This window comes from Fundulus heteroclitus, chromosome 11 (genome assembly GCF_011125445.2).
Source record: "Fundulus heteroclitus isolate FHET01 chromosome 11, MU-UCD_Fhet_4.1, whole genome shotgun sequence".
Taxonomy (NCBI): Eukaryota; Metazoa; Chordata; class Actinopteri; order Cyprinodontiformes; family Fundulidae; genus Fundulus; species Fundulus heteroclitus.
In genome coordinates this window covers 11,168,313-11,196,199 of record NC_046371.1, presented here as the reverse complement: position 1 = coordinate 11,196,199, position 27,887 = coordinate 11,168,313, and the positions used below count along the sequence as shown (strand labels likewise).

General features: G+C 38.8%; 1 protein-coding gene across 2 annotated transcripts in view; it reads left to right on the top strand.

Annotated features, from left to right (window-relative positions):
- jade2 (jade family PHD finger 2) overlaps window positions 1-27,887 on the top strand; it is a 235,921-nt gene that overhangs the window by 142,118 nt on the left and 65,916 nt on the right. For both annotated transcript variants that reach the window (XM_012881493.3, XM_036142850.1), the window contains 2 exons: window positions 13,867-14,325; window positions 16,687-16,851. In XM_012881493.3, the coding sequence (XP_012736947.2) occupies window positions 13,867-14,325; window positions 16,687-16,851 (624 nt within the window). The remainder of the gene's footprint in view (window positions 1-13,866; window positions 14,326-16,686; window positions 16,852-27,887) is intronic.

Sequence of the window (27,887 nt, the reverse complement as noted above, 5' to 3'; positions counted from 1 at the left end):
ATTAAAAGGGTATTTTTTTAAGTCTTATTTGTCAAAAATATGATGAATGAAAGTATAATCATCAAAATAAGTAAATTTGTGGACTAAAGCCCTCTGTAATGAGTCTACATAATTAGTAGTTTAACTGTATGAATTCAATTACTGAAATAAATACACCTTTCAGTTGATATTTTGGTTAATTTAGACAGACCTGTATAATGGCAGTATAATAAATAGCCTGAAGCATTTGGTTTTGATAAACCAGCCTAAAATAATCAGAGGACCCCAATGTGTTCACCCCCTTTAAAGTCTGTGTGGAGATGCCCCAGCTTTAAGGACTGACATACTCAGGGGTGCACATAACATTTTGGATGAGTTACTCAGGTGAGTACCAGAAGATGGTGTTTGTTACTCACCCCATTTGTAGCGTGGTCTTATTAAGCTCAGTCTTCCTCACTGTCCTCCTCAGTGTTGCTCCCACTGTCCTCTGCTTCAGACTCCTGCGTGGTAAATGATGCTGCAGATGCACTTCCCTGTCCTTGGTTTAGCCTCCGATTAGCTGTCTCCATCCACAGGTCTACAGCTGGCTTTGGGTCAAATGTCTCTGTGGTCTGCCTTGACAGATGAATGTGCATCAGGGCTGAGAGACGAGCATGTGACAGACGAGATCTGTACTTGTTTTTTATTATGCTGAGATGCGAGAATCCCCTCTCACAAGCTGCACTGCTTAAAGGCAGTGTAAGGGATAGCTTAACCACCTTGTTGATGTTGGAGTAAGTAACTGGGTTACTTGTTTTTACAATTTGGACCAAGTCATACACAGATGAGGCCCCCAGGCGTTTTCCTGCCTGCTTTAAGCGCATCCATTCTGTCACAGTGGTGTCTTTATCAAGCTGCAAGGCAGCCTCATATTTCTTGAGAATGCTGACAACTGTTGTGTTTCCAAAACTGTGGAGGTCTTTCATTTCCTCCGGCCATGTTGAAGGATCAAATACTAAAAAATTATCACATGACTTGAGGGAGTCATATCTGATTTCAAACTCTTCAATTAACCCCCTAAGTATGTGTGTCTTGTCTCTGTCAGCATCCACATTAGGAGCAGTGTGTGCCCTGTAGTGGCCTTCACCATCAAGCAGTAGTGTGAACTGTCCAATGGCTACCATGAGTTCATCTTTACATTCTCCAATGGTCAGCTTTTCCTTCTGAAAGTTAATGGATGTGGTTTTCAAAATGTTTCCAATGTCAAGCATGTTCAACAGAAAGCACTGAAAACGCTCTGTGCAGATTTGTTGCAAATCGCTGTCATCACTGGTAGCCAGTTGGATTTTAATGGCTGGCAGTAGTCTTGATATTTTTAACAGTGTTTCATGCCTCCATGCAGACCATCTGATATTATGAAACTTACCCAGTTTCACAAAGGAGATCCCATTTTCTTCACACAGCTTCTTCAGTGCAGCATTTTTTTTTGCACCCCCTCTTTGTAAGTAAAACTGCAGCAGCTTGACCACAGTGCGATTAAATGCCTCACAGTAAGGAACGGTGCGATCGGCCGATTTTGCGCAATTCTCCAGTGTGTGCGCGGTGCACAAAATGTGCACAAGGGAGTCTCCGACTGCAGCAAGTTCCCTGAGTTTTGGCACAACGCCATTGTACATACCGACGTTGACAGCAGCCCCGTCTGTGCACACCGCGACCAACTTTGTTGTCCAGTTATCCAAGCCTGTGTCCTGGAAAAGTCTCACAAGTCCGTCTGTTATAGCCTGCGCGGTCCGGTCAGCACCCAGTTCAATCAGTCCGAGAAAGTCGGAGGTAAACTCTCCGTCGCTGGACACAGACACAATATAAACGATTTCCTGCTCAGTTTTTGTGATGTCCTCAGATCCATCAAAAATCAGGCCCCAAAATTCAGCAGACTGCAGCTTAACTCTTAACTCCTCTGTGATGGTGTGAGCGATGCTCTGCATGATCCGTGTGCCGCCTTCACGTGAATGATATGCACCTCCGACATTTACTCCCAGCCGCTTCAGTAAGGGAATGTCCTCAGCAAAGGAAGACATAGGACGTGCATGTTTAGCTTTATGGAAGGCGAGGAGAAACATATTATGGAGAGCTTGCCGCTGTTCTTCATTCAGTTTATCTCGCCATCTGGCAAGTGGGCGACTGGACAGTTCTTGTCGGCTAGCTTGTTTATTAGCAATGGCTTGCACCACATTCATGTGCTCCTTGCTCTTTTCATGTTTGTCAAATAAAGGATGGTTGAAATTCTTTGAGCCTTTATAGAACGCACCTGTTTTGTCTGCTACATTTGGATGCGAGCGGCAAATCTTGCACCACATTTCAGTGCGCTCCTCGTCGGCTTCAAGCCACGGCACGTCCTGGAGCCACTTTTCTGAAAAAAGTCTTTTCTTCGGCTCGGGTCCAGTTAGGCGTTTCTTTGTTGGTGGCTGAACGCCAAAGAAGCTGCTTAATGTTTGTTGTTTTTTGGACATCTTCGACAGTAATTCAAAACAGGTGTTGATAAGCTGACGGTCAAGCAGTACGCAAATGCGCGTAGTAATATAATTGACGTTACGCGTTCCTGATTTGTGACGCGCATGCGTACCTGCGTACCAGTTATGTGCACCCCTGGACATACTAATAGGTTGGTAGGGTTAACTCTGTCCTCCCTCTTCTAGTTTGCTTATCGTTTAAGAAGATTTTCACAAACTGTAATTATCTCGGTTTCGTCACCATTTTTATCTGTGGGGGTGAGGCGTAATCAAAGTAATTTTTCTCCTCTGTACTCCTCTGAGCTCATCAAAGAAATTAACAAAACATGTTGAGCAGCGTTTGTCCCTCTTATAGTGACAGCTGCTGTTTTCATTTAAGCATTTGCAAAAACAACCTCATCAGGAGGTAGCAATGAATACCCTGAAAAAAATACTCCTCGCTCTTATTTTGCGAGCCTTGTTTTTATTAAACTCACACATTTTGAGGCCAGGTTTTGAAGAATGTAGTGCATATGATGATTAGTTCCACTATCTAGTCTGTAGAGCAAATAAGCCGTCCTGTGTACTGCCTGAGATTATTCTACCCACCTGTTCTCAGTAGGCAGGCAACTTAGGCTACATTTAGTTGCAACACATAATTTATCTTATCTTTAAACATGTATAAATACAAACATGCACCTAAATTGTTAAATAAAATTCTAACCTAGTGTCTCTTTTAACTTATCATCCTGTTGCTGATCATGATTGACCAGCAAAGACACTTTAGACATTTTCTATTCCAGGAACCCTGTAAACAGCGGATGCAAATTAGCTGTTGTGCTAATTATGGCACATTTACATTGATGCTTTATGCTGACATGTTGATGAATGTCCTAATTCAAATAAATAAATAATAATAAAAAAAAAAAACAACAACTGTCAAGCATGGCGGTGGCAGCATCCTGATGTGGGGCTGTTTCGCTGCCATGTAACCAAATATTCATCAGTGATTTAGGTACAAGTGCATATTTACAAGTTAGAATCTCATAAAATGGCTAATTTATTTCAGTAATACGGTTAACTCATCTTTGGGGGAAAAAAACACTAACTTTATATTTGAAAAAGTCGACTTATATTTGATGCTTTACACAGGGGAGTATTTCAAGCATTTATTTGTTTGTTTTGATGCTTATGAAACCCAAAAATTAGTTTTTGCTGTTACTTTGGAATATTTTTTTTTAAATCAGTTTTTCCTTTTTACTTCTCTATTATCATGCTTGATTACAGGGAGCTTCTGCAGTAAACTGTCAAGTCAGTACTCTTGCTCATGATTGTGTAGGCTGTACCATAAATTACTTCTTATTAGTTGAATTTTCTCACCTTTGGGTTTTGAAATACATCACTGTGAACATTATGACTCCATATGAGTTTAATTTTCTTGAAACGCGAGTCATAAATTCATTCACTTTACCCCCTTTTTTAAACCCTTTTTGACCCTATGTGGATTAGGAAAAAACTAAAACAAAATGAAACTTCTACTTCTTGTTTATTAGGAATTGTTGCAGCTCTAGGTTGTCACCATTCAACCTGGAACAACAATGGCTTAATTAATTAATTAAAAACCCCAAAGTAGTAATAATTTTATGTCCCTTTATGATATGTGTTGAACCGCTGACTTAATTAACAAATGAAGATGTTTTATGAGTAACGTTTGTCTGGGCAGGCTGGTATTATACCTAATTACCTTTTATTATAACATATAATATTGTTAATAAGAAAATATGATGTTTCAGTCTCTGGTGTAATGAATCGGCTCTTTCTAAAAGGGTAAGAAATTAGAATAAACTTCTAATAAAGATCTGAGTCCTGCAGAGGAGCAGAGGTGTGGACGTTGAAAGGATGACTCGACTCAAGATAGCCTCGGGTCACAGACTTGGTGACTTGAGCCTCGATGATGATGAAAGTTGATGATGATGATGATGACAAATAATAGTTTAAGTAAATCCTAAAACGTACGGGAAGCCAATTTAGTAAAAAATAAAACGGGTTGAACGTGTTCCTGTCCTAGAGTGTCGTTTAAAAGGTGAGTTGCTGCCTTCTGAATAAGTTTACCGTCACCAACAGAGACTTGTGACTTGACTTGAGACTTTATTCTAAAAAGTTGAGACTTAGAGGCAGAAATAGGTCTATGCTGGCACATTCGTCCTCTCCAGAATTACAAGTTAACATTAAATGGAGCTTCAAAATCCAAACATTGCCGTCAGTCTTTCATCTGGATCCCATTAGCGGTAAATCGCACATCTGTCATTTCCATGTCTGCAAAAACTCTTTCACTCAACTGCAATAATATTTCTGTTGTACCACTTGAAAAAGCGACAAGGTGCACAAACAAAGCTCCGACACACTTACCATCCCACTTTACAGCCGTTAACCTGCACATAAAGGAGTCGTTCAGGTGAACGGCATTCTTCAGGCCCCACGCTGTATGTGTTTATGAATACTTACAGAGTGTATACACCCATGCTGGATGCACAGCACACGAGTTGTTTGTGCAGCCGTGGGAGTGTTTGCTTTGACCGTATTGATGCTGTAGAATAACTGTGAGCCTTTGAGCCAGATCTGCCCGCAGGGAGGGAGTCTCGCTCTCATGTTTCCATAGCTGGAGGCAGCTGCGGCTGTACAAACACACTTACTGATCAGCTGTAGCCTCACACACACGGTAAAGATGCTGATGCTACACGGCAGCGCGGACAGCAGGAGTCCTTACGAGGCCGTAATGTAGTGGGAAGGATTTTTTCCTGCTTTAAATGTTTTATTGTCAGCCGTGATTTTTTTTTTCCCCTTCCCCCTCCATTAAAACAAAATGTTTTCTTCAGCATCGTTTATATGCAATTAAAGTCAATCTTTATTTCTCAATGTAATGTTTCCCTTTATAGTGTGACGATGCAACCGTGCAAACCAAGCAGGCAGTTGATGTGATTTTAAAATTATTCAAGTACTCAATTTAATTTTATTTGTATAGCACTAATTCACAACACACCATCTCAAGGAACTTTATAAAGTCAATTCAATCCAATCGTCCAGACAGATTAGTTTCTTGCTAAGGAAACCCAGTTGATTGCATCAAAGTCTTGACAAGCAGCATTCACTCCTCCTGAAAGAGCGTAGAGCCACAGTGGACAGTTGTCTGCACTGTTGATGGCTTTGCAGCAATCCCTCATACTGAGCATGCATGAAGCGACAGTGGAGAGGAAAACTCCTTTAACTGGAAGGAAAAACCTCCAGCAGTACCAGGCTCAGTATGAACGGTCGTCTGCCACGAGCGACTGGTGGTTAGAGAAGACAGAGCAGAGACACAGAAAGCACAGAAGCACACATTGATCCAGGAATCCTTTCTATGTTATATGGTAATAGCGGATGATCTGACGCCCATAATGTGAGTAAATAAATAAAATAGAATTGAATTGAATGGTGTCACAGCTAGTAGAACGCCAGACCCCGTGTACCTACTATGAAGAGAAAAAAATAGAGAAAATAAAGCTTAAAGTTAAAATAACAAATAATGCAAAATTGGAGAACAGTAGGAGAAATTAGCAGTGATAAAAATAGATCCTGATGTCCTCCAGTAGCCTAAGCCTATAGCAGCATAACTACAGAGGTAGCTCAGGGTAACATGAGCCACTCTAACTATAAGCTTTGTCAAAAAGGAAAGTTTTAAGTCTAGTCTTAAAAGTAGACAGGGTGTCTGCCTCACGGACCAAAACTGGGAGTTGGTTCCACAGGAGAGGAGCCTGATAGCTAAAGGATCTGCCTCCCATTCTACTTTTAGAGACTCTAGGAACCACCAGCAGACCTGCAGTCTGAGAGCGAAGTGCTCTGTTAGGAACATACGGGGTAATCAGAGCTCTGATATAAGATGGAGCTTGATTATTAAGGGCTTTATACGTTAGAAGGAGAATTTTAAATTCTATTCTTGATTTAACAGGAAGCCAATGAAGGGAAGCTAAAATTTGAATAAAGTGATCTCTTTTTGATTTTCCATCAGTACTCTTGCCGCAGCATGAAACCTGGTTAATAAGGATTTAATTATAACATTAAAGGTTTGAACACAGATGTAACAGTATGTTAACTGCGTTGTTTTCATTTGTATTATCTGTTTTTTTATGTTTGAATAAGATGCTCATTGCATTTACCACACAATTGTTAATTCGGTCTTTTCTGTCAAACTCCTTGTTTGCACAATATTACTCCGTATTGTGGGTTTTTATACTCACGGCTTTTTTTCGCCCTTTTCTTCCGGTTTTCTTATTCAAGATTACCCTGAATTTCTTATCTTAACTCAATATAAAACTTAAAAAAATGACTTCTATTGTTTTTTATGTCTTGCATGTTTGAATTTGATATTCAGGCCCTTGTTTAGCAGACCTCCTAAAACATCAATATTCTCCCATTTCTGTTCAAGACCAATAAAGGAACAGCTAAATTCATCCAAGGTGTTCATAAAAAGCTAAAGTTATCCAACATGATGAATGAGCTCCAATACTGCCCAATTTAATCAAGCAGTTTTCCATCCTATAATTCTACTTGGTTACCAATCAAAATTCAGATTTTTTTTATTTATTTTTTCTGTTTTATTTCTTGGCGTAGATTATCCAAACTGTTTTCTTCTCTCCAGGATACCAATGCTGCTCATGTGAACAGTATAACAGATGTGAATATCTGGTCCAACTGCTGCAGTCTTGCATTTTTAATGGGAAATCAAATTTTCTACACTTGCTTTGGAGAGTAATTTTTTTTATCTGGAATCTTGTTTGTTAAGCATCTCCAACAACATCCTGGAGATGGTGCAACCAAACATCACTGTTTAGTACAGAGCACCAGCAGCTTTTAGACTAAAAGTCTAAGAAAAAAAATTCAGACAGAGGACAAAAAAAATTGACGAACTGATCCTAACAATACTCAAAAATGTTCTTAAGTGGTCATTTAATCCAAATCCAGATTATTTAAATACAAAACAGCAAGCAGAGGACGATAAGGTTGGGATAAATCACAGAGTTACAGTGGAGGACAACCATTTAGGTTAGGGTTGCCCAAAATGCGGCCTGGGGGCTGTTTGTGGCCGCTGGAATGCGTTTGTGTGGCCCCATGACCCAAATTCAAGAAAAGCACATATTTGACCTCTGAGCACAGGGCGTTCATGTAGCTGGAGCATTTTTTTTTTCTAGAGCTAAATTTTTACTGGCATTTTGAAATCTAACAATGGAAAATGTTATGAACAACACAAATTATTGATCCTTTAACAGTCATACTTTTTTATTTAACACTAATTAAGCCAAAAATATCCAGCAAGTTTAACTAAAAGAACAGAGATGAGTGCACATAAATCTTCATTTGATGTATTACTTGACTAAACATAGCAAATGTTTATAACAGAGTGAACCAAATCCTGTTCTTGTTGATGAAAAGAACACAAACGGAATATAAAATCAGTTGTCTCTCCCTAAATACATTTGAAACTATGCTAGGTTTTTTTTAATAAGGAAAACCTAGAAAACCCTTTTCACGTTTTTGGGTCTAAAATCTTTTACAGATATCTTTCCCTCAAAAATGACAATTTGTTTTGCTAAAATATTGCATGGGTAGTTTATTATAGCACAGTGAACAAAAATTGTTTTATTTCTGGCCCGCAAGCATAAAACTGGTTTAGGTTTTACTATTTATGCCAAATTGAAGAAACCTTCTTTGACCAATCTGTCTGAATGATTTGATTAAATTCAGCTTTGTAAAGTGCCTTGTGATGACATGTGTTGTGAATTGGCGCTATATAAGTAAAATTCAATTGAAGTAAAGTATGCTGATCTGTCTATTACTACTCCCAGATTTGCTACAGACCAAATGTTGATTTAAAAAATAAGACGGTAAGCAAACAAGTGTTCATATTCTTTTTAGGAAGGAGGACAATATGTGGACCTTACAAAGTCAGGAAAAATTTAAAGCTACTGTATTAAAAATGTGAAACTAATATAGAGTACAACATTTTTTGTATTTTCAGACTTTATTGAAGTCAGTTCACTACAAAAATACTTTCCTATTACCAAAGGGAAGTACAATAACTATTGATTACTTATTTAATTGCCTAAAAGTTCTTTGTCCATATGTCCATCCATCTGCCAGTTTATTTATTCATTCCCCACATCCAGCATCAATTAGTCAATATGTCCAGTTAAGTGAAATTCAGTTTGGTTCAAAAAACACTTTAAAATCAAAAGGAGATTTCATATATTAATTAATAGTTATTTAAATAAGTTTCAGTTCATTATGGGATTGTCTAAAAGTTGTATCCATTCACCTATCAATCTATTTGTCCATCCAGTTCTAAATTTTAACATCTGACCTTGGTCAAAATATCTAGTACTGTATAATGTATTAAAAATAGGCTAAAATTAACCTAGGCCTCGATAAATTTAAGTCTGGGTATAATTTTATAATGAAAAACTTTATAGGAACCTGGAACCAAGCCAATAATTGAACAAATATTTCAGCGTATGTATTCCGTTTTAAGTCCAGATTAGGCCACGGTAGGAGTGTTCACATCACTCCGTCCCTCCATTGTTCATTTCTACATCAGTTTTAATGTCTATTCGTCATTTGCTAATGTCACCTAATGACTGCCCAGTGTACAGTATAAATAATGTGTGTTTAACAAGTCCCTTTTATTAATTAGTAAGTCATTCAAGGGGCTCTTAATTAGTGGTTGACTAAAACATGCAGCTCCGAAAAGGTCAGCCATTATAACCTGTGGTGTATTTCTAAACGTTCAAAGAAAAGCGTGTAGATATCAGTCTTAATTAATAAGGTTATCTTCTAAGCTCATAATGTTTTTACTTCATACTTGGCTTGAGTTTGTAGAGTTTTAAATGCAATTATTGAGTTTTAATTTTAAAATACCAGGAGTTTGACTCTGGGAAATGAAGATGCGATTGTAAAACAAAACTGTGGTCAGGATTGAACCAAAATTTCATTGACTTGTCTAAACCTGGATTATTCTGACGTTTAGTTGTTTATTCTTTAGACTGACCAAACACAGAGACATTTGATTCAAATTGTGGTATCCATTCCAGACCTGTGCAAAATCTCATACGGATTGCATAAAGAGTAGCAACTGGGGAAGGAGGGAGTATGCATGTATGTATGTGTGTGTGTGTGTGTGTATATATATATATATATATATATATATATATATATATATATATATATATATATATATATATATATATATATATATATATATATATATGGACATATAGACATCTAATAGAGCTTTAAGGATGGGATTTGATGAGATAAAAATATTTTTTACAGTCAGCCCTTGTAGTATAAATTGATATTAAATGACTAAAATTGCCACATTAATATGCAAACCCCCTAAGGTTGAAGATTTAAAACTACAGACTACTTTTCCATTCCAAAAATTTGGCAAATTTGGCACCTTAATATCCAAGGAGCAAAAAGAAAAAGTTTAAATTAATACCCCCTTCACACTTATGCGCTTATGACAAATATATGGTTCTTTAGGTAAATAAATCTACAGCATCGCCTACTTGCCATAGATTTTTGGGTCGTTCCCCATAAAAGTTGTGGTTAGGGAATGCTGCAGTACTCGCCTACCATGCAACTGCTACCCAAGTATCACAGCAGTGTTCAGGTAATGATATTAATTTATCTCATCCAACACTATGCAAATGTTCTATCTGCGCTGGTGAAGAACGATTCACCACGGGATGACACTAAAAGTGAAAAAGACTGCATGACCTTTTTTCCACTAAATTTAGCGAAATATTTTATGGCCACTTGGTGACACCGAGACTATACATTCAATTCCAAGATGGTCAGATTATATTTAAATAAGGAGGATAAAAATATAACGGCTAAAGTAACGTACCCCGTCCTGATGCAGCAGAATACTGTGAACTCACCATCTATGATTTCAGTACACATACACTACACAAACCAGGGACACATGAAGAGGCACACATACTTCAAAGATCTGACAAGGCTTTGATTTTCCACAAAATCCTCTATATTTCCTTATGTTTAGACCTGTTTAACACTCATTGCTCAATGTGACAACTGATTTGTTTAGAAAGGAGAGCTTAAATGCAAGATGCTGATGACAGTCCAAGATAATCCTTTATTGATTGTGGAAAACAAAAGTATTTTAAGGCAGTTGAAGTTGTTCATTACAGCTATAGCCATAATCTTGAATTTTGTTTTAATTTTTTGAGCTCGTTGTTGAGTAATTAAATTAAAGTTAAAGTTTCTCAACACGAGATGTAAATTATCACTGTAGGGGCACTGCTGAAATGTCGTGTGTGCCAGAGTTAGAGGCCTAAGCAGCACTTAAATCAGCTATAATTGTACCTTACCACTTGTTCAGAAGATCCTTTGTCGTGCGTCTCATTGAACCCCGGATCTCCTGGATGGGAAACCACAACAGTGTATTAAAGATGATTAAACTATTAATGATAAGTCATTGTTTGTGAAATTTTCATAGCCGTTTGGAAAACCTTAGTCTTCTTTTTGGGGTCCTTATGTTTAATAATCTCAATTTACACTTAATAAGGTAGAAACAAAATCATATTCACACCTTTCTTAATTAATTTTTCTATGGAAAGATATGGATGAGATGAACCAGCAGGGAAAGGCTCTGCAGGTTCATGTTTAATCTGCAGCCAACAAACAGATAAACATGATAAACTTCTTTAAGGGAAGCTAACATGCTGTCCTCGACAAAATCTCAGGATGCTATGTGGGCGCTGATTTAAAAAACAAACAAGCTAATGAACGACAGAACAGAGCAGGTGCGCACAAGAAGGCCAGATGAGTATTTTTTGCAGTGACGTGGTTCACGCTAAACAACACATCTCACTGGCTCCATGCTGAGTTCAACCTTTTGACAAATAAGTGCGAGCAGCTGCAGCGGGCTCTGCCTGACATTTTATTGGAAATAAGTGGAGCTATATACTGAGCCTTTCATTTCGTTGTTACTTACTAACAAGACGATACATCTATAGTCTTTGACAAAGGGATATAACTATTGGCTGAAGGCTTCTGCTGCATCATCAGTGCCTGGGGATTTAGATCTAGTTTCACCATGACAGAAAAAATGAAAACATTCAGAGTAATTTAGAAACTTCACCTTTCAAATAAAATGGCTTTCTCCTACTTATTTCCACTGACATTTTTCAGTTTCGTTGTTCCCCTCTGTGTGGTTTCTGATTCTTAAAGCCCAGGTGTCTTTGCATTTGTTTTACTGTTTAAAATGGTGAGAAAATTCTCAAAATGAGAAGATTTTCCATTGTTTATATATAACAAACAAACCATATGCAACATAATTTTTTGTGTGTAAATATGTAAGACATAAACATTTTTCTAATATTGTCACAACCACAAGTGTAAATGTGTTTCATTAGGATTGCATGTGAAAGACCCACACAAAGTAGTGCATCACTGCAAGTTTTATTTCCCTTTGGGATCAATAAAGCATTTATGAATTGAATTAAAAGGTTAATGAGGTATTTTAAACAAAGCTCTGAAAAGTGTGCCATCCATATTTCACACGATACTTTGAAGAACCGCCTTTCACTACTACAGGTCCAAGCTTCAGTCGGTATCCATCCACCAGCTGAAATGTTTTGCCTGTTTTAATTTATAAGAAATAGCTCAAGATGGGACTGGATATAGAGCATCCATGAACATCTGTCTATCAAGTCTTACCACTGATTGTCACTTGGGATGTAGGTCTGGACTTCTAAACCACTGAATTGTGTTTTTGACAGTTGTTGTTTTTGTTTTGCTGGGAGCTGAACCTCTGCCCCAGTCTCACATCTTTTGCAGCATCCAACAGGTTTATCTTTATCCAGCTTTATGCTGGTGAAAATTCTCTGTCACCCAGGTCATGATTAATCCAAAAAAAAAAGTGTTAAAAGAAAACAAAACAACTGGACTTCTATTCTGAAACGATGGGAAGGAAGCCATTTACGTAAAGCGAGGAAGAAGCAATTTTTAACAGAGGAGGAGGGCTCAGGTTTCAACTTTCAAAAACTTACAACACAGCGATAGGTTTGATTCCTGCTAAGTTTCACCGTAACTCACACCTCCATGCATGTGACCACAACATTCCTCCTGTGAGCCATGCAGACGATGAGCCTAACGACTCTCTATTGTTGGGCCGATCAGTTCCAGGTGAATCTAATTTCTAACGAGGCCTCATCAGCAGGTCTATAAAGCTTGCAACTCCTCACTACTCCAGACGTTTTGAATTGAGAAAGCTTCCTGGATGGGAAGCAAAACATCTTTAGCTTCAGTCCAGTTGTTTTATTTTCATTTTTTAACCTTTTTTTTTATTATTCATCCAGCTTTCCAATCAACTTTTACCAACTTCACTGACCTTAATGGAAGACTAAGCATTAGCAGAGCATGGTGCTCCCTCTACCCAGTTTCACAGTGGGGACGGGGAGATTTGCAGGATCAGTTCTTCTCAGTGTTTTAAATGTTTGCAGATACGTTATATTTTTGTCTCATCTAATCACCCCAGTGCCAATTTTTGTGCTAGATTTAATTTAGGGGCATCTACGTACCCCAGAAGGGGTAAATTACAAATGCATGCCACATTTTCAGTTTTTTTTTTTCATGCAACACACTTTGTAAAGCTATGTATCATTTTCCTTTAACTTCATGAACAGATCTGTGTTGGTCTATTACGTGAGAACCATGTATATTGTGGTTGTAACAAGACAATTCTGGAAAACTTGAACTCTCAGAATATATTTCAGTTTAAAACATATTTTCAGACAATTGAAGAAAAATAAGGACACAAGCTTGATGAATGTAGCTGCTCACTCGTTCTCTGAAGTTTTACATCAGAAAGATGAAGGAATTGTTGTTTGTGGCAGGAGTTTTGTCCCAGATGGTCGGGTGTTTAGGGACAGACAGGTTTTTGTCGCCGCGCTAGTATAAAAACGCAGCGCAGGGACCTCCTGCTGAATGTTGAACTCCTCTGACAAGTACAAGCACCAAACCTGCGCACACACACCTACCGGCTCGCACATTCACAAATGTTCACGTACGCGGTGCCGACAGCACTTAGCCACAAGGGCTCACACAGGCGGAATCACACCATGCCTGAGGAGACGCGGTGGGAGGTTGCCTCTTTGTATGACCTGTAATGAATAGCGCTGAGAAACACTCACACACTGAAACTATCACAACTTAGACGGGGCATCTGTGTTTGTTGTGATCTGGCTTCTTTTTTATGCTTTGTTGCACTTCTATTGGCAGATAAGAGACAGAGTAAATGGGTAGAAAGTGACACTTTGACACAGACAGTAATAAGGTGTTTTTTTTTTTCTCCTCCCAGTGCTCCATGCCCTCCTGTATCGTGGCCTTCCATGTGACGTGCGCCTTCGACCACGGCCTGGAGATGAAGACCATCCTGGCCGAAAACGACGAGGTGCGCTTCAAGTCCTTCTGCCTGGAGCACAGCTCCACTACCGCCAACAGCGCGCCCAGCGTGGCCAACGTAAACCACACGGTCACTCCGAGCACCAACGGAGCGGCCAGACCCGACTGGGCTCCCGGCTCTGAACTGCGGCCAGAGCTGCACCACGAGCTAAACGTCTGCGGCGACCCGGAGCAAAGCAGAGTATCTCACCCAGTCTCGGTGTCGGTGTCGGCGTCCGAGAGAGCCGAGCGCGACCAGCTGGAGAGAGAGAAGGTGAGCCAGAGGAAGCAGAAGCTCCAGGAGCTGGAGGATGAGTTTTACAGACTGGTGGACCCCAGCGACGTCGCTCAAAACCTCGGGCTGCCGCTCTTACAGGTATGCTAACCTGCTGGGACGAATGAAGTCATAAGCAACACTTAATGTCACACACACACACACACGCACTCATCCGTACCAAAAATAACATTCTCCTTCAAGCGGTGGCTCATGATTAATTACGAAGTACGCATCGTTGGGCTGGGCTAAAGAGTCGGTGATGAAGATGTCAAAATAGCAGGAAGTATGTTTAACACCACAGGCTCTGTGTGACTGATGTTAGAGCTCAGGAAATCAACAAGCAGGAGCTGCATATTGATTCACACTAGCAGAACGTCACCTAGTCTGATGCTTTCATTAAGGCAATAAATCCTAGAAATATGATCCCTTTTCACTGCATTTTGAGGCAAATACGGCTAAAAATACAGATGCATCTCATTCATTTATCATCAGAAATCTAACTTATTTTAGTTCATTCAGATTCATGAAACACAGAGTAATGTTTTGCAAATGTTGAGTTCTAATAATGTAGATGATTGTGTTGCTGCTACTGTAAACCCAGAATTCAAATTCTCAAAAGATAAAAAAAAAAAAGAAGTGTTTTTGTATGACAGAAATTTATGTCATGAGGGCGAGAGACAGCAGACCCAACAAAACAGACCAGGGATTACTTACAACCTCGGCAGAGCCACAGGATGATCGGCATGTGATAAAGCCCTGATTGTAACTCATAAAACATTGTAATTCAATTCAATTTTATTTATATAGCGCCAATTCATGAAACATGTCATCTCATGGCAGAAATTCAATCAGATTATACAGATTACAGTGCAGGTACAACATTTAATAGATGTCAGGCTGTTGAGTTTTTGCCTCCGCAGAATAACGTCACAAATAGTTAACCGAGAACCAATAATTGATGGAAAGCAAACACTGATAATTACTAATAATAACTCCTGACTCTTAAAAGGGAAGATGAGAAAAAGGAGACGCCTGTGGAAAAGCTTATGGCTGGAAAAATAGGCAATGATAAGACATCTGTTGCAGCAACATTCACGCAGCAAAGGGTTTTATTTTTCTTTAGCAGTGAAACATTTTATCTGCAAAGGCTGAAATCACACAGTGTGAACCTGCTTTAAATAAAACTTTTTTATTCACTCTGGTATGCAAATGACAATCCAGAAACTGTTATCTGTTTGGCTTTGATGTCGACATTTCAACCTGTAGCTCTTTTTAGTGTGGGTTAATATGTTAAACAGAGAGAATTGATGAAAGACTGTCTCGATCGTTTCAAGTTAATAAAACCATTTATATTATCTGAACTAAAGCTGAGCAAAGATCCCTTTGGTGACGATAAACTGCTTTCTAATAAAGAGTAAGTGGTTACTTTGAAAAAGGAAATTAGGTGTTTGTTTTTTGTAAATCTAGGGCATGCACATACACATTATTGCTAAAAATTCCTCCCCCCTCCTTTTAAACCTTAAAAATTAAGGTGTAAGAAAGTTTATGTTGAATAGTTTTGCACCCTACAGGACTGAGTTTAATCACAAAAACTGTCCAGAAGTTACATGCATAAGGCGGAGAGGGCAATAAAGTACAGTAGAATAGCAGAACTGCACAATATAATGAATCGTGATCGTTGCAAAGGGACTGCATGGATGCAAAATGTTGCAGGTAATCATATTTCGAGTGCCCTGTTCTTGATGAACACACAGGATGTGTATTTTTAGTGAGTGTGATGCTGAAGATCAAAAACAGTGTGGACACTGATGAAGAAAATGTCAGGAAAAAGGGACAAACCGTCCCGATATTCAGCAAAAGTATCACAGTTGCATGTTTTCCTGAAATCGTTCAGCTCTGTTATGTAAAGGAATAAATAAAAGCTGCAGCCTTGGACAAAAAAAAAAAAAACACTTGGAAGGTAATCTGCTGCTTCGAGGATCAAGGTGTATAAGAGTATGGTTGAAATAAAAACACGGCTGGAATTTTCTCATCGACGGGCAGCTTTTGTCAACCTTGTGCTGATATAAAAACGTTATCCTCAAAGCTTTGGAAATCCTGTGCATAAAAATGGCCTTAAAAAAGGCTAATTTGCTCTGTGACAAGAAATACAGAAAAAATTTCCAGACTGATACAACACAAATACAACACAGTAACTCAATTACATTTATCCAGTTACCAACAGGTTTTTTTTTAGAAAGCCTTTAAACTATATGTTCTGAATTTCTAATGAAACTATAAACATTAATTATTTGAGTCGTACTGTCTGCAAGCTGAACTACTTCCTGCAACTTGAGCAGCTGTTTTGTAGTTCTCACAGGTGAGCAGGTCATTAGTGCAAACCTGCAGTGCATTTTACGATGCCCAGCACTAAAAAGGAACAAAACATTCAATATAAATGCATTTCTTTTTTTTTTCTAGGTGGATTTCTTATATCAGTTCTGGAAGTTAAAGAGGAAGGGAAACTTCAATCAGCCTCTGGTCACTTTAAAAAGAGACGAGGTGGACAACCTGGCCCAGCAGGAGCAGGACGTCCTCTACAGACGACTCAAACTCTTCACACACCTCCGCCAGGACCTGGAGAGGGTGAGTAGGACAAGTAAAAGTCTATATGTGGCCAGTATGAAGACGCTGAAGCTTATTGGGGTGTGCATAGTCACTGTATGGTGCCATGCTTGGGTGAACTGTGTTTGGTTTGATTTTTTTTTTCCTGGTGATCAAGTGTTACTCTAAATGAAAGGCTGTAGATGGGAGTCTGTGTGGAAGTCCAAGAAATGGACCGTTGTTCTGGTGAACGTCCTGGATTTGCTCTTAAAGATCAACCTCTGGCATCCTAAGCCTGCTTCCAGGCTCCATCATGGTGTGTTTTGGGTGAGAAGAAAAGCTTCCAGTGAGATTTTTCAGTCTTTGTTGCAGACCAGAAGGTGGCGAAATGAATACAAACGCATAGCTATGTTAGTCTGAACAAGCTAACTTGGACTCTTGGATAAATAATCACAGCAAATCTTGATATTTTTGGATGAGTCTTGGTTGAACAGAGGGTGCTTCTGCTGACCTAATAAGAGTTGGAACACCTCTAACTCTTGGTGTCATTGTTTAAAATGTTGGTGAAGGAAGATTGGTACGGATAAATGGAAATAGTAATGTTTTCCAGAACCTTTAGATCTGAGAGTTACCTTTGTAGAACTTTAAGGGGTGTCTAATTAAAGTAAAAATGTGCAATGAGGGATGGAGGTTTGTTCCCAGAGGTTCTTTTATCAGTCAGGCACTGGATGAACTTTGCAAAATTACGGAAAACATGGAAGTTTTTCCATCTTTGGTAGGCCTGTTGTGATGAGCTACAAATCAATTAATCACACAATAAATATTAATCACATGATTAATTAAAATAAGCTTGATAATTTGCATATGCATTCTAGCTTTTTTCCCGTTGTGTTTGCCTCTTCTCTCTCTGGATAAAAAAAGTTTTCGGTACGGTGCATCGGCGCCTACGCATTACTCCCTTCTCAATTCCTCAGTGTAGGAGGAGTTAAATGTTGTCAGGTGGTTATGCTCAAAGGTTAGCACGAGAGCCTCGTGAGGGAGAGCCAGAGACACGCCTGTTTGAAAAAAAAAATGGAATCGGTGTCAAAGCCGACCACTGCAGTGTGGCACTGGTCGCCAAATGATGGCGACCAGCTGCTTAATCCATCTGAGCCGATATGTCAAAAGGATGTACTTGTGTTATGATGCAGTTATCATATTAGTTGAAAAAGGTCTCCAAATGATAATATTGTGGTTTATTGGGATAATCTTCTGTAAAATCTATCGTCCAGCATAATGTGTTTTCGTGACAGGCCTAATCTCTGGTTCAGTATGGAAAAGAATACGAGGTATGGAAAGACATTTGTATTTTTAGGCTTTTTTACCCATCCCATTGTCTAAAGGTTGTATTCATCTATCTGTTTTCTTGTCCATCCATCTTTTCATCCATTTTGTGCATGCATTCAGCCATTTATGCCTCCATCTATTAGTCCTTCTGTTCGTTTTCCATCCATCCATCCATCCATCCATGGTTTCATCCCTCCTTTAGTAATCTTTTCATCCATACCTTTATCTGTTTATCCATTTTTCTATCCTGTATCCATCCATTCATCCATCAACCTCATATCCTTCTCCCTTCTCTGTTAACTGATCTATTGATTCATCATCCAAATGATTGTACAACCATCCATACATTTATTTATTTATCTATCCATTTCCCACTCTTTTGTCCATGCATTCATGCATGCATCCCATAGTTCCCAATGCTCATCTATCATCCATCCATCCATCTTTTTTGTCAATTATCTATCCATTCAGACGTTTTTATTTAAAACAAGGACATTGATAAACAAATAAACAATATTTGTAAATATGCCAGATTGTGTTCCCACCTTAATTTACATCCTTTTTTTAACTTAGCAGGTTAATGCTTATAGCATTTATATAATAGTGCACTGAATGTATAACGGGAGTCTGCTATCAAAACATCATCCTAAAGCAGTAAAACATTTGGGGAAACAGATCTGACAAATAACGTTACAGTAGGTAAATTGCAGTTAAACCTCCAACCATCCATCCAGTCTCTGGTTTTGCGGGTTAGAAATTTAAAGCCGTGAACTCTGTAAAAACATCTGTTTCTTAAACTCTGGAGAAGTCTGAAGTTTTCATGTAAATAATCCAAAGGAAAAATGTAAAACCTAGAACCATACAAGTGCCTTTGCTGATACTCTTCACTGTATTAACAATAGAAGTTAAAACATCGCTCTCTCTGGGGAGACGAATCCTAACCACCCTGTCATTACCCAGTTTCTCGGATTATTCCCCATGTCTGTAATGTTGCTCCTGGCTCGTGTTTACAGTATGAACCTGCGGTGGATGACTGGCGTTTTCTGCTCCAGAAACCTTTTTCTGACCCTGCAGTCATATGATTCATCCATCAGATTTGCTGGGCAGCTCACAGCCATAACCCAAAATCGTCTGCAGTCTGTGTTCAGTGGTATGGAGATAAATGAGGTTTAATTAAGAAGGAAGACCTGGTTTGATGTGCTGCTTTTTTTTTTACTTTAAATCCTTTTTTGAGATCATTAAGGCAATCTAAAATGCATTTTATCTCATGGTATTGGGCTCTGATAACCCAATTACCAGTTACTTCCAAGGAAACCATCATAACATCTTGCCAATCAATTTTCTCTCAGTAGACCGTAAACTAAACATTCTGGTTTCTGTGTAATATTTCTTCCCTCATTTCTCTGGCATGTGTTTTCATGCAGTCCATTTGGCCTGCTCTGAACTGGTTTGGTTTAACTCGGCTGATTCAATTTGGCTCACAGTGGGGCAACCATCTGGCAATTAAGCGGCATGCGTTTCAACCAGACTACTTAAGACTCTGTACCAAACCGAAGAACAAAATGCAAACACGGCACATAAATAGAGGCTGTCTTATTTCTATTTGCCGATTTCATCTCCACTGGGTAGAGCAGTTGACCTCCAGGATCTCTCGGGATTTATTTGGTTTTTGAATAACAAGTCTGGGCATTTTTGCTTAAAATATTAAAGTAAATGAATCTAACTTCTTCTTAACAGCAAAAAAATATAGTTTTATTGGCGTAGAGTAGACCAACTGTTATGGCAACAACATACTGAGGGTGTTTATTTGGTCGTTTTCTATCTAACATACAATGATAAGCAAAAACCTACAGAGACATTTCCTTTATATAGGCTCGTGTAACTGTAGCTACACCACTCCTGCCTCCAGCGGTCAGGCTTTATTGATCGTTGCAGACCTCGCTAACCTCCTGACCAGTCAGCGTGTCCATCGACTCTATAACTCTTCTCCCTCCGGGACTGGCCCGTTATTGATGTGTGAGTTGCGAGGTGAGGGATACCACTTCAAGGCTCTAAAGTCACCTCAGTTTATCTCATCAATAACGGGTCGAACCGCTGATTTAATGCAGTCTTGACAGCATGTTAAATGCCACAAAAACAGGTATTCGAATGGCTGCTCGCATTAAAACGAGCAGGAATTATCACTTGGAGACATTGTAAGTATTTGGCATCCAAGTGCTGCACTTTCATGCAGAATGTCCGATACAAAACCAGCAATCTAATTAATGGTCTCTTATCTGAGATCAAGTCCCAAAAGTAATGAGTCTAAAAGGGGAACAGAGATATCCCTCTCACCAGTGACCCTTTCCAGCTCATTCTGGGGGATCCCAAGGAGTTCCCAGACCAGAGCTGATTAATTGCCCCTCCAGCAGATTCTGGGGCTGCCTTAGGGTCTCTGCACAATTGGATCTTCCTGGAAAATCTCAGATGTCTAAAACCACCTCGGTTGACTTCTTTCAAACTGGCGCTGAGGTGATTCTACTTTATGCCTTTTTATCTCAAACAAAACTCCAACCCTCTCTAACCACCCCATCGCTCACATTTCAAAGACCTCTTGAAACACCATCAACGCTGACCAATTTCACACTTGACAGCAAAATGCGTGTCTGTGTGTTTATATGTAAATTCTGAACCGGTGTCTCACCAAACATTTCATTATGGTTATACAATGACAATAAAGACTTGATTCTTGATGGTAAACAGTTCAACTAGTGTATTTGTTTTCGGACTATAAGTCTCTTAGGGATATGTCGCATCAAAAAATGTGTCATAAAGAGGAAATAAAACACACATAAGTCCCATTGGACTATATGCATTTATTTCACAAAATCCCAATGCTAAAAACTGACATTTAATCTGGTAAACCAATTTATTCAATTACACAACTGCATCCACAACAGGCTGAATAAAATGGAACATACCTGGGAGGTTGAATGGGGTAAATGAGCATAACAAACCACCAACTTGGAAAGTTCTCATCAGCGCATTTCAGCATAACGGTCCGTAGCAAAATTACGCTGAAATTAGACCGTGAGCGTAACAATGCTACGTGCAAAGCTAACAGTACGACACGGATGTTTGAGATCAACATAAAGCTCACGTGCATCAGCGAAGTTGTAAACCACCTGGACAACAGACCAATAGCTAGCGCTAGCTGTTACTAGCTTCACGGACAGCCCAATGACCGGGTTCTGTCTCGGTCTGGGCCCTTTGAGCTGCACCACGCAACGCTCCATAGTGTGAATCCAGACTGAAACAGTGAAACAACACTGTCTAAGTCTTTGTTATCTATAAGTTAATATTTCAATATGTTTTTAAGTGGTACAAGAGCAGCATATAGTTTTCACAAGTCTAGAGCGCCCTCTAGTGGCTGTAGACAGTAATGTTTTCTTCATGGTTCATGTTGGTCAAAATGAATTACGATTTAAACTGATATAAGTCGCACCTGAATATAAATCGCAGGATCGGTCAAACTATGAAAAAAAGTATGCTTATAGTCTGAAAAATACAGTATGTATAACATGGTGGTACAGATGACTACTTAGATGTCACTCTTTTATACTTCCAACAAATTTTGTTAAATTAAAATCTTAGAGCATTTGGAATTACAAAATAGTTAATAACCTTTATGGGCGGGTGTGCTAATATCAAGTCATTATTCGAATATGAAGTAAAGTTATAAAAAAAAAAGAAAGACTGACATTTGTATTTATGAGGCATGTTGGGGTGAAGCAGTTCAGTCACTGGCTCTTCCAAATTGAGTCACATCCTTCTTTCACAGTCTGAGAGAAAGCCGCATTGATTCTTTGTGCTGCTGGCAGGATTGATCTCCACTTGGTCACATATTGTCCGAACGAGAGCTGACAGCTCACCGCTACCGATGCCACTGGTTGTCAATAAGCTGGACGAGCTCCCTTACTCTTCATCTGTCTTCTTTAATTTGACTCCTCCTACACGTCCCATCCTTTAACTCTCCTCGTCTCTTAAACTTTGCCTCTCCTTCTGTCTTACTTGTAGGAATCACACATATTACCCTTAACTATTAGTTTTAACCTTTATTCTTATTAGTTCTTTAGAAAGGCTCCAAAATTCTCCCACAGGATGCTGCTGTTGTGTTTGTGTGTCTGCGTGCAAGAGCATATTCCAATCATCCCAGGATTTTCTGTCAAATTGAAAAATCTTCTTCACGCCACCATTCGGCATCCCTAGACCCCGACCCAATCAGGACCCGGCGGCCGAACCCTCCAGCCTGCTGCTTTTGTGAATAAATGTGTGTACGTGCTAGCATATTTGTGCTGGAGGATCCAGGGGGCTAATGTCGGGGTGGATTATCCCCCCCCTCCTCTTCCTCTTTGAAGTGCTGCCAATGGAACGAATTGCACCGTGCTGTCCCTAATGCACTGGTGAGCTTTCTCCATTTCTGCACTCCCCTCCTGAGTGCTATCCAAAAAAAAAATCTTGTCCCTAGTCAATATCACCACATTACTCATCCAATCAGTATGCAACAAGTCAAACCCATGTGTGGCACACTGACTGGATATAGAAGGCTGTATTATATTTTGGATTCAAAGGTATACATGTGTATTTTTTTATACATCTAAATAGCTTAGTGGACATTGTGGCTTTACACTTCAGGTTTTTTTAAAAGCATAAATAAGCTGTGTGTAGGACCAAACATTTAAATTTAGGGTTTTAGTTTTATGCTCAGGAAGCTGATAGCATTTGCATTGCCTCTTCAGTGGCAAATTATTTGTTTTCAGGAGCTCGTGTGTTGTGTTGGGATGTTTTAGCAGGCCCATTAGCATTATAAGGCATTAGCCTTATAGCAAACATGGACCCCAAATACGCTCCAAATAGTATTTATGGCTATCAGGGGGGGAAATGGAAATTCATTATATATATTTAAACAACACGGCTTCTTTTTTTTTTAAAGTTGCCACTGGTATACGCGTTGGCACTGAAATAACTTGTAGTTTCTGAATGACATAGCCCTCTTTACTTTTTAAAATTACTTTATTCTGCATAAAATCTTTAGTCTTTATTTAATATATTTCAAAAACATAAATATAAACAAATACTACTTAAATAATTAGATAACATTAGTTGCACTCCAAGCTGTTCTTCGTGGTATGCGTATTATGTACAGTGATATTGCAATAATGATACATTTGTGATATATTGTGCAGCCATGTGAGTTGCAGACTTATGTTTTTTCTGATTCCTGTTTTGATTTTCAGATATTTTCCCCGCATCCATTAAGCATCAAAGCAGTCAAACTACTAAGGGGACAACCTGTCAGATCCTTATGAGTTTACAGAGTTATTTGTGATTGTTGCAATAACGGGGTTAAAAGTAGAGCAACAGCAAAGAGAGCAGAGAGGAGACCCGCTCTGTTTTCACATTGCAAATGTATAACTCTAAGCTGCCGATGATTACAAAGCAGTACATAAATATAGTAAATACAGTTTTTAATCTAGTCTCTTTTTGTCCTCTCTGAAACTGTTGCACTAAAATAATTACCTTATTACCACGCAGCTTGAATAAATGATTCACTTTGTTCAGCGTGTAGGCCTCTGATTACTATGTTGTTGATAAAGTTAGATGCAGGCAATGTGGATTCAGGCAAGGTATAAAAATTCATGCAATATTTCATAAAGTAATGTTAACATATGTTGCATTTCAATTACATTTTAACAACAGTTACACCCCTGCCCCTACATTGTAATGTTGGCGTTGCTTAACGTAGAGGTTGCACAGTATTTCAGACACCTGCTCACTACTGAAATATATAAGTTTACTATCTAACCTTTGAAAGATTGGGTGAGTAGATACAATAAAATCAGATTTGTTTAGAATTTACTGTCGCTAAGATGGCATACTATGTCATACAAAGCCATTAAACAATATATGTTGTGTAACTTACTGAACATAAACACTTTTGTTACTGTTCCAGTACTACAAAACAAACCAGGTCTGATATTTGTATAGATATTTTAAACAAATTCTCAGCAGCACAAACCAAATAACTTTCTAACCAACATACTTTTGGTCTAAGATAACAATGGTGGTTATGCTTGTCAGAACTATGCAACCCACAGCAGCGATAAGAGCAAATCAGAGAGCCCAGAGTGTCAAATACTAAAGGCCAGCATGAGATTATTAAACATAAGCCTTTGATTTGTTTTGTTGGACTGGAAAGCAGCCACAGAGAAGAAGAATGTGTTTGTATTCCTCAGAGGTATGTAATAATCTGCCAAGAATTTTATTGACTTAGGTTTAATTTCCCAGTGAATACAGGAATAATGAAAATCTAACTTATGCAGTCATAAAAGTCAGAGAGGGCAAGATTCTGCAGTAAATACTCGCATGTTGAATAATTTAACTACATTTTTGCCACATTTTCAGCAAAGCATAAGTAAAGCTTATGACTATATTAAACTCTAATGATCGTACATGCTTGACTAAATCTAAAGGCATAAGAATACACAAGAAACAAAAGTTTAACTTATTTAAACACTGGAATTTTGTTATCTCCAAAACATATTTATTGTTTACAGAGAACCAGCATTTGAATTCTTAGGTAATCTTTAATAGTGCAAACAAAAGGGCCTTTAGCACTGTGCCACAGTGCTGTAAAAAAGTAATTCCCCCTTAAAGAGTTTACTTCTGGTTCTGCCACTCATAAATGTTTCATGTCATCAAACACATTTTCGCATTAGACAAAGATAACATGGGGAATGTAAATGCAGTTTAATTTATAAATTATATTTTAATTTTTCAGTGGGAAAAAAACAAAACAAACCACCATGAGCCCGTGTAAAAAGCTAACTACGCTCTTTACTTTGGTTGAGCGGATTTTGTAAAGCTGCACTCAGTTCTAAATAAGATAAGAAATACCTGTATTGACCCATAACAATAGAAAAATCTGGCCGTGACAGTGGCAAAACCGCATAGTTTCACACTAAATCAGTAATGTAAAAACAAATTAAACTAATCTAAAATTAGTTCTAAAGCAACAGAGAATAAACTTATCAGAAAGGCAGAAATAAGTATTGCACAATTTTTGAGAATATGGTGTATTCAGATAAAGATTAAATATTCCAGTTAAACAGATGAAATGCAGCAGCGTTGCGTAAAGACAAATATTACAGGATTCGGTCAGTACCTATAAAACTAGGGCTGGACGATAATCCAATAACGATACATATCAATTGATAGACTTTTATTGATGATAGAAAAAAAGGGTCAATAAAAAGTTCAACAGAGCAGTTTTCCTACCTTTTACATTCTAGCCTATCATGTAGGTTAATATTTCAGTCATTACATTCTCCCAACCAATCACAGCGCAGACCAAGGAACGCTCCGTCACCAAGCTCCGCCCTCTTCAAAGAGTTCGGAGAGCACACCTTTTTTTTAATTTTAAAAACTTGCAGTTTTGGTAAAAAGTTGGTTGAGTTTGAATTCAGCGTTTGTGAGTTCTGTATCTATAAATAAATAAATAAGCAACAGCATAAAACGGCCAGGGCTGCACTTAAAGTATGTTTTGAATTTGTTGATAATTATCGATATCGATCAATATGATTTCTATTTTATCTTTATACTTTTTATCTATATCGTCCAGTCCTATATAAAACTACCGAATTCGGTACCCAGACTTGGTGAAAATGGACATTTCTGGAAAGTGTGTCCCTTTAATATCTGGTTTAAGACAAACAGCATTTCCTTTAAAACAAAAAAGGAAATACCTGTAATCAGACATGGTGCAGGTCTTGAGCTTCTCTGCTTCTTCTGGACTTGGTGACTTGACATAACTGATGGAAACATGAATGTTGCTACATAACAGGAAACGTGTCTGACCATCAGTTCAGATCTTAGGCTTAAGCACAGTTGAGTTATATAGACGGACAAAGAGTCAACACACATCCCGGATGTCCACCTCTGAATAAATCACAGCAACAAAAGTCAGAGTTTTGGAAACGTTTAGTCAAGATCTCCACTTGAATCCAATTAAGATGCTGTGGCTTGATTAAAACAAAGAAAATAGGCTTTGAATATTCCTCCACTGGCTGCAATTTTTAAAAAGCCCCTTATTGCCAGTTATTGTAAATGCTTGATAATGTCTCTGTCTGATAATAAATTTGGTTAAATGGTCTGAAACTTTCATTGTGACTGCAGAGTAAACAAGAGCCAAACACAGGAGGCCGCTTTATCACGGCACACTGCAAAAACGGAACTTAAAATAAGTAAAATGTTCTTAAAATGTGTGTACTTTTCCTTGATTTGAGAAGGTTAATAAGATTATTTGCAAATGGAATAAGATTTTTGCACTTAAAATAGGAACAATTCATCCCCATCACTTTATTTCAAGTGCAGGATGTCTAATTATCTTATATTAGGGGTAAAAATACTCATTCCATTGGCAAATAATCTTATTTACCTGCTCAAATCAAGGACAAATACACTAACTTTAAGGACATTTTACTTATTTTTAGATCCGTTTTTGCAGTGCACCGTGGGAGAGAACAGGTTAAAGAGGAGGATGAGTAACTTTAGGCCAATAAAAGAGGAGCTGAAGGCCAGCTCCATGTGGGACCTGCCTCGTTAGGAAAGCAGGTGTGAAAGTATCTTGTCATGCCTCATTTCCACCTGTATATTTTTCATGTTTAAAACTACTCAAACCAACCCCCCTCCCCCATCAGCAGCCCGGTACCGCCGCCAAGGCTGGCAGAGCGTCTGATGGCACGGCGCCGTTCTGTGTCCTGCCCTCTGCTCTCTCACAGTAAATACTTGGCAGCGCTCTCGGCCCAGCAGGTCAGCAGTTCCACACCCAAGAGGCCTCTCAGAGCGTGGACAGAAAAGTACACTTATGAAACAGCCTTCTTAAGGAACGGACAGCAAGGGGGTGTTTTTGATTATGAGCGGCTAACGTGTGTTTAATATAACTCCCTTTTCCCTCTTTTGACCTCCTTGACGTGTAAGAAACGGCGATAGACGTAGAGGAGAAGTCATGTTTAATTAAATGAAGGAGTAATTATGGAATACGATGAGGGCTGGGGGGAATAAATCGTGTGGATGTAGGGCAGTGGTGAGCTTAAGGATGCCCGTTTGGAAGCGGCAGGTAAACTTTGTTGGTACACCGTGTTCAGAGGCCACAGGGAAGAAAGTTGGTTCAGCCTTGGCAGCAGGTTACAATTTCACAGCTTGTTTGCTTTCCACAAACCTCCCCTGGTGCTTCTGTTTGAAAAGAACAGAGAGGAAGTCTGGAGGCCAAGTAAAGAGTCTGGAAAACTTGTGTGTATATAAGCTGGAGGTTTGCTGGACAGGTAGGAAGAAATATAAATATGAGATAAAGTTACTTAAAAGGTGATTTTTTTTATGGCCTCAAATTGTCCTCATTTTAAAATTTTTATAAGCTGAGGAACGATAGTTACTTCTTTTTAGATTTTTAGACAACTTTTCTGTTTTAGAGATGTAGCAGAAAATCAGCTTGTTGGCACAACCAGTTAAACACCTGAATGGTATACAACCCGTGGGAAACTCAAAAATCCTGCAAGTCCTACCATTAAACGCAATATATAAAAGTGCTACCAGGTCCCACTAACCACCAGGCTCTGTAATCAGGCCAGCCAGATTGATAATGCGTAACACTCTAGTTCCTAACATTATCAATCTGGGTCTGCTCCCGTCGAATCCGTTTGAGGAAAGGAGGGAAT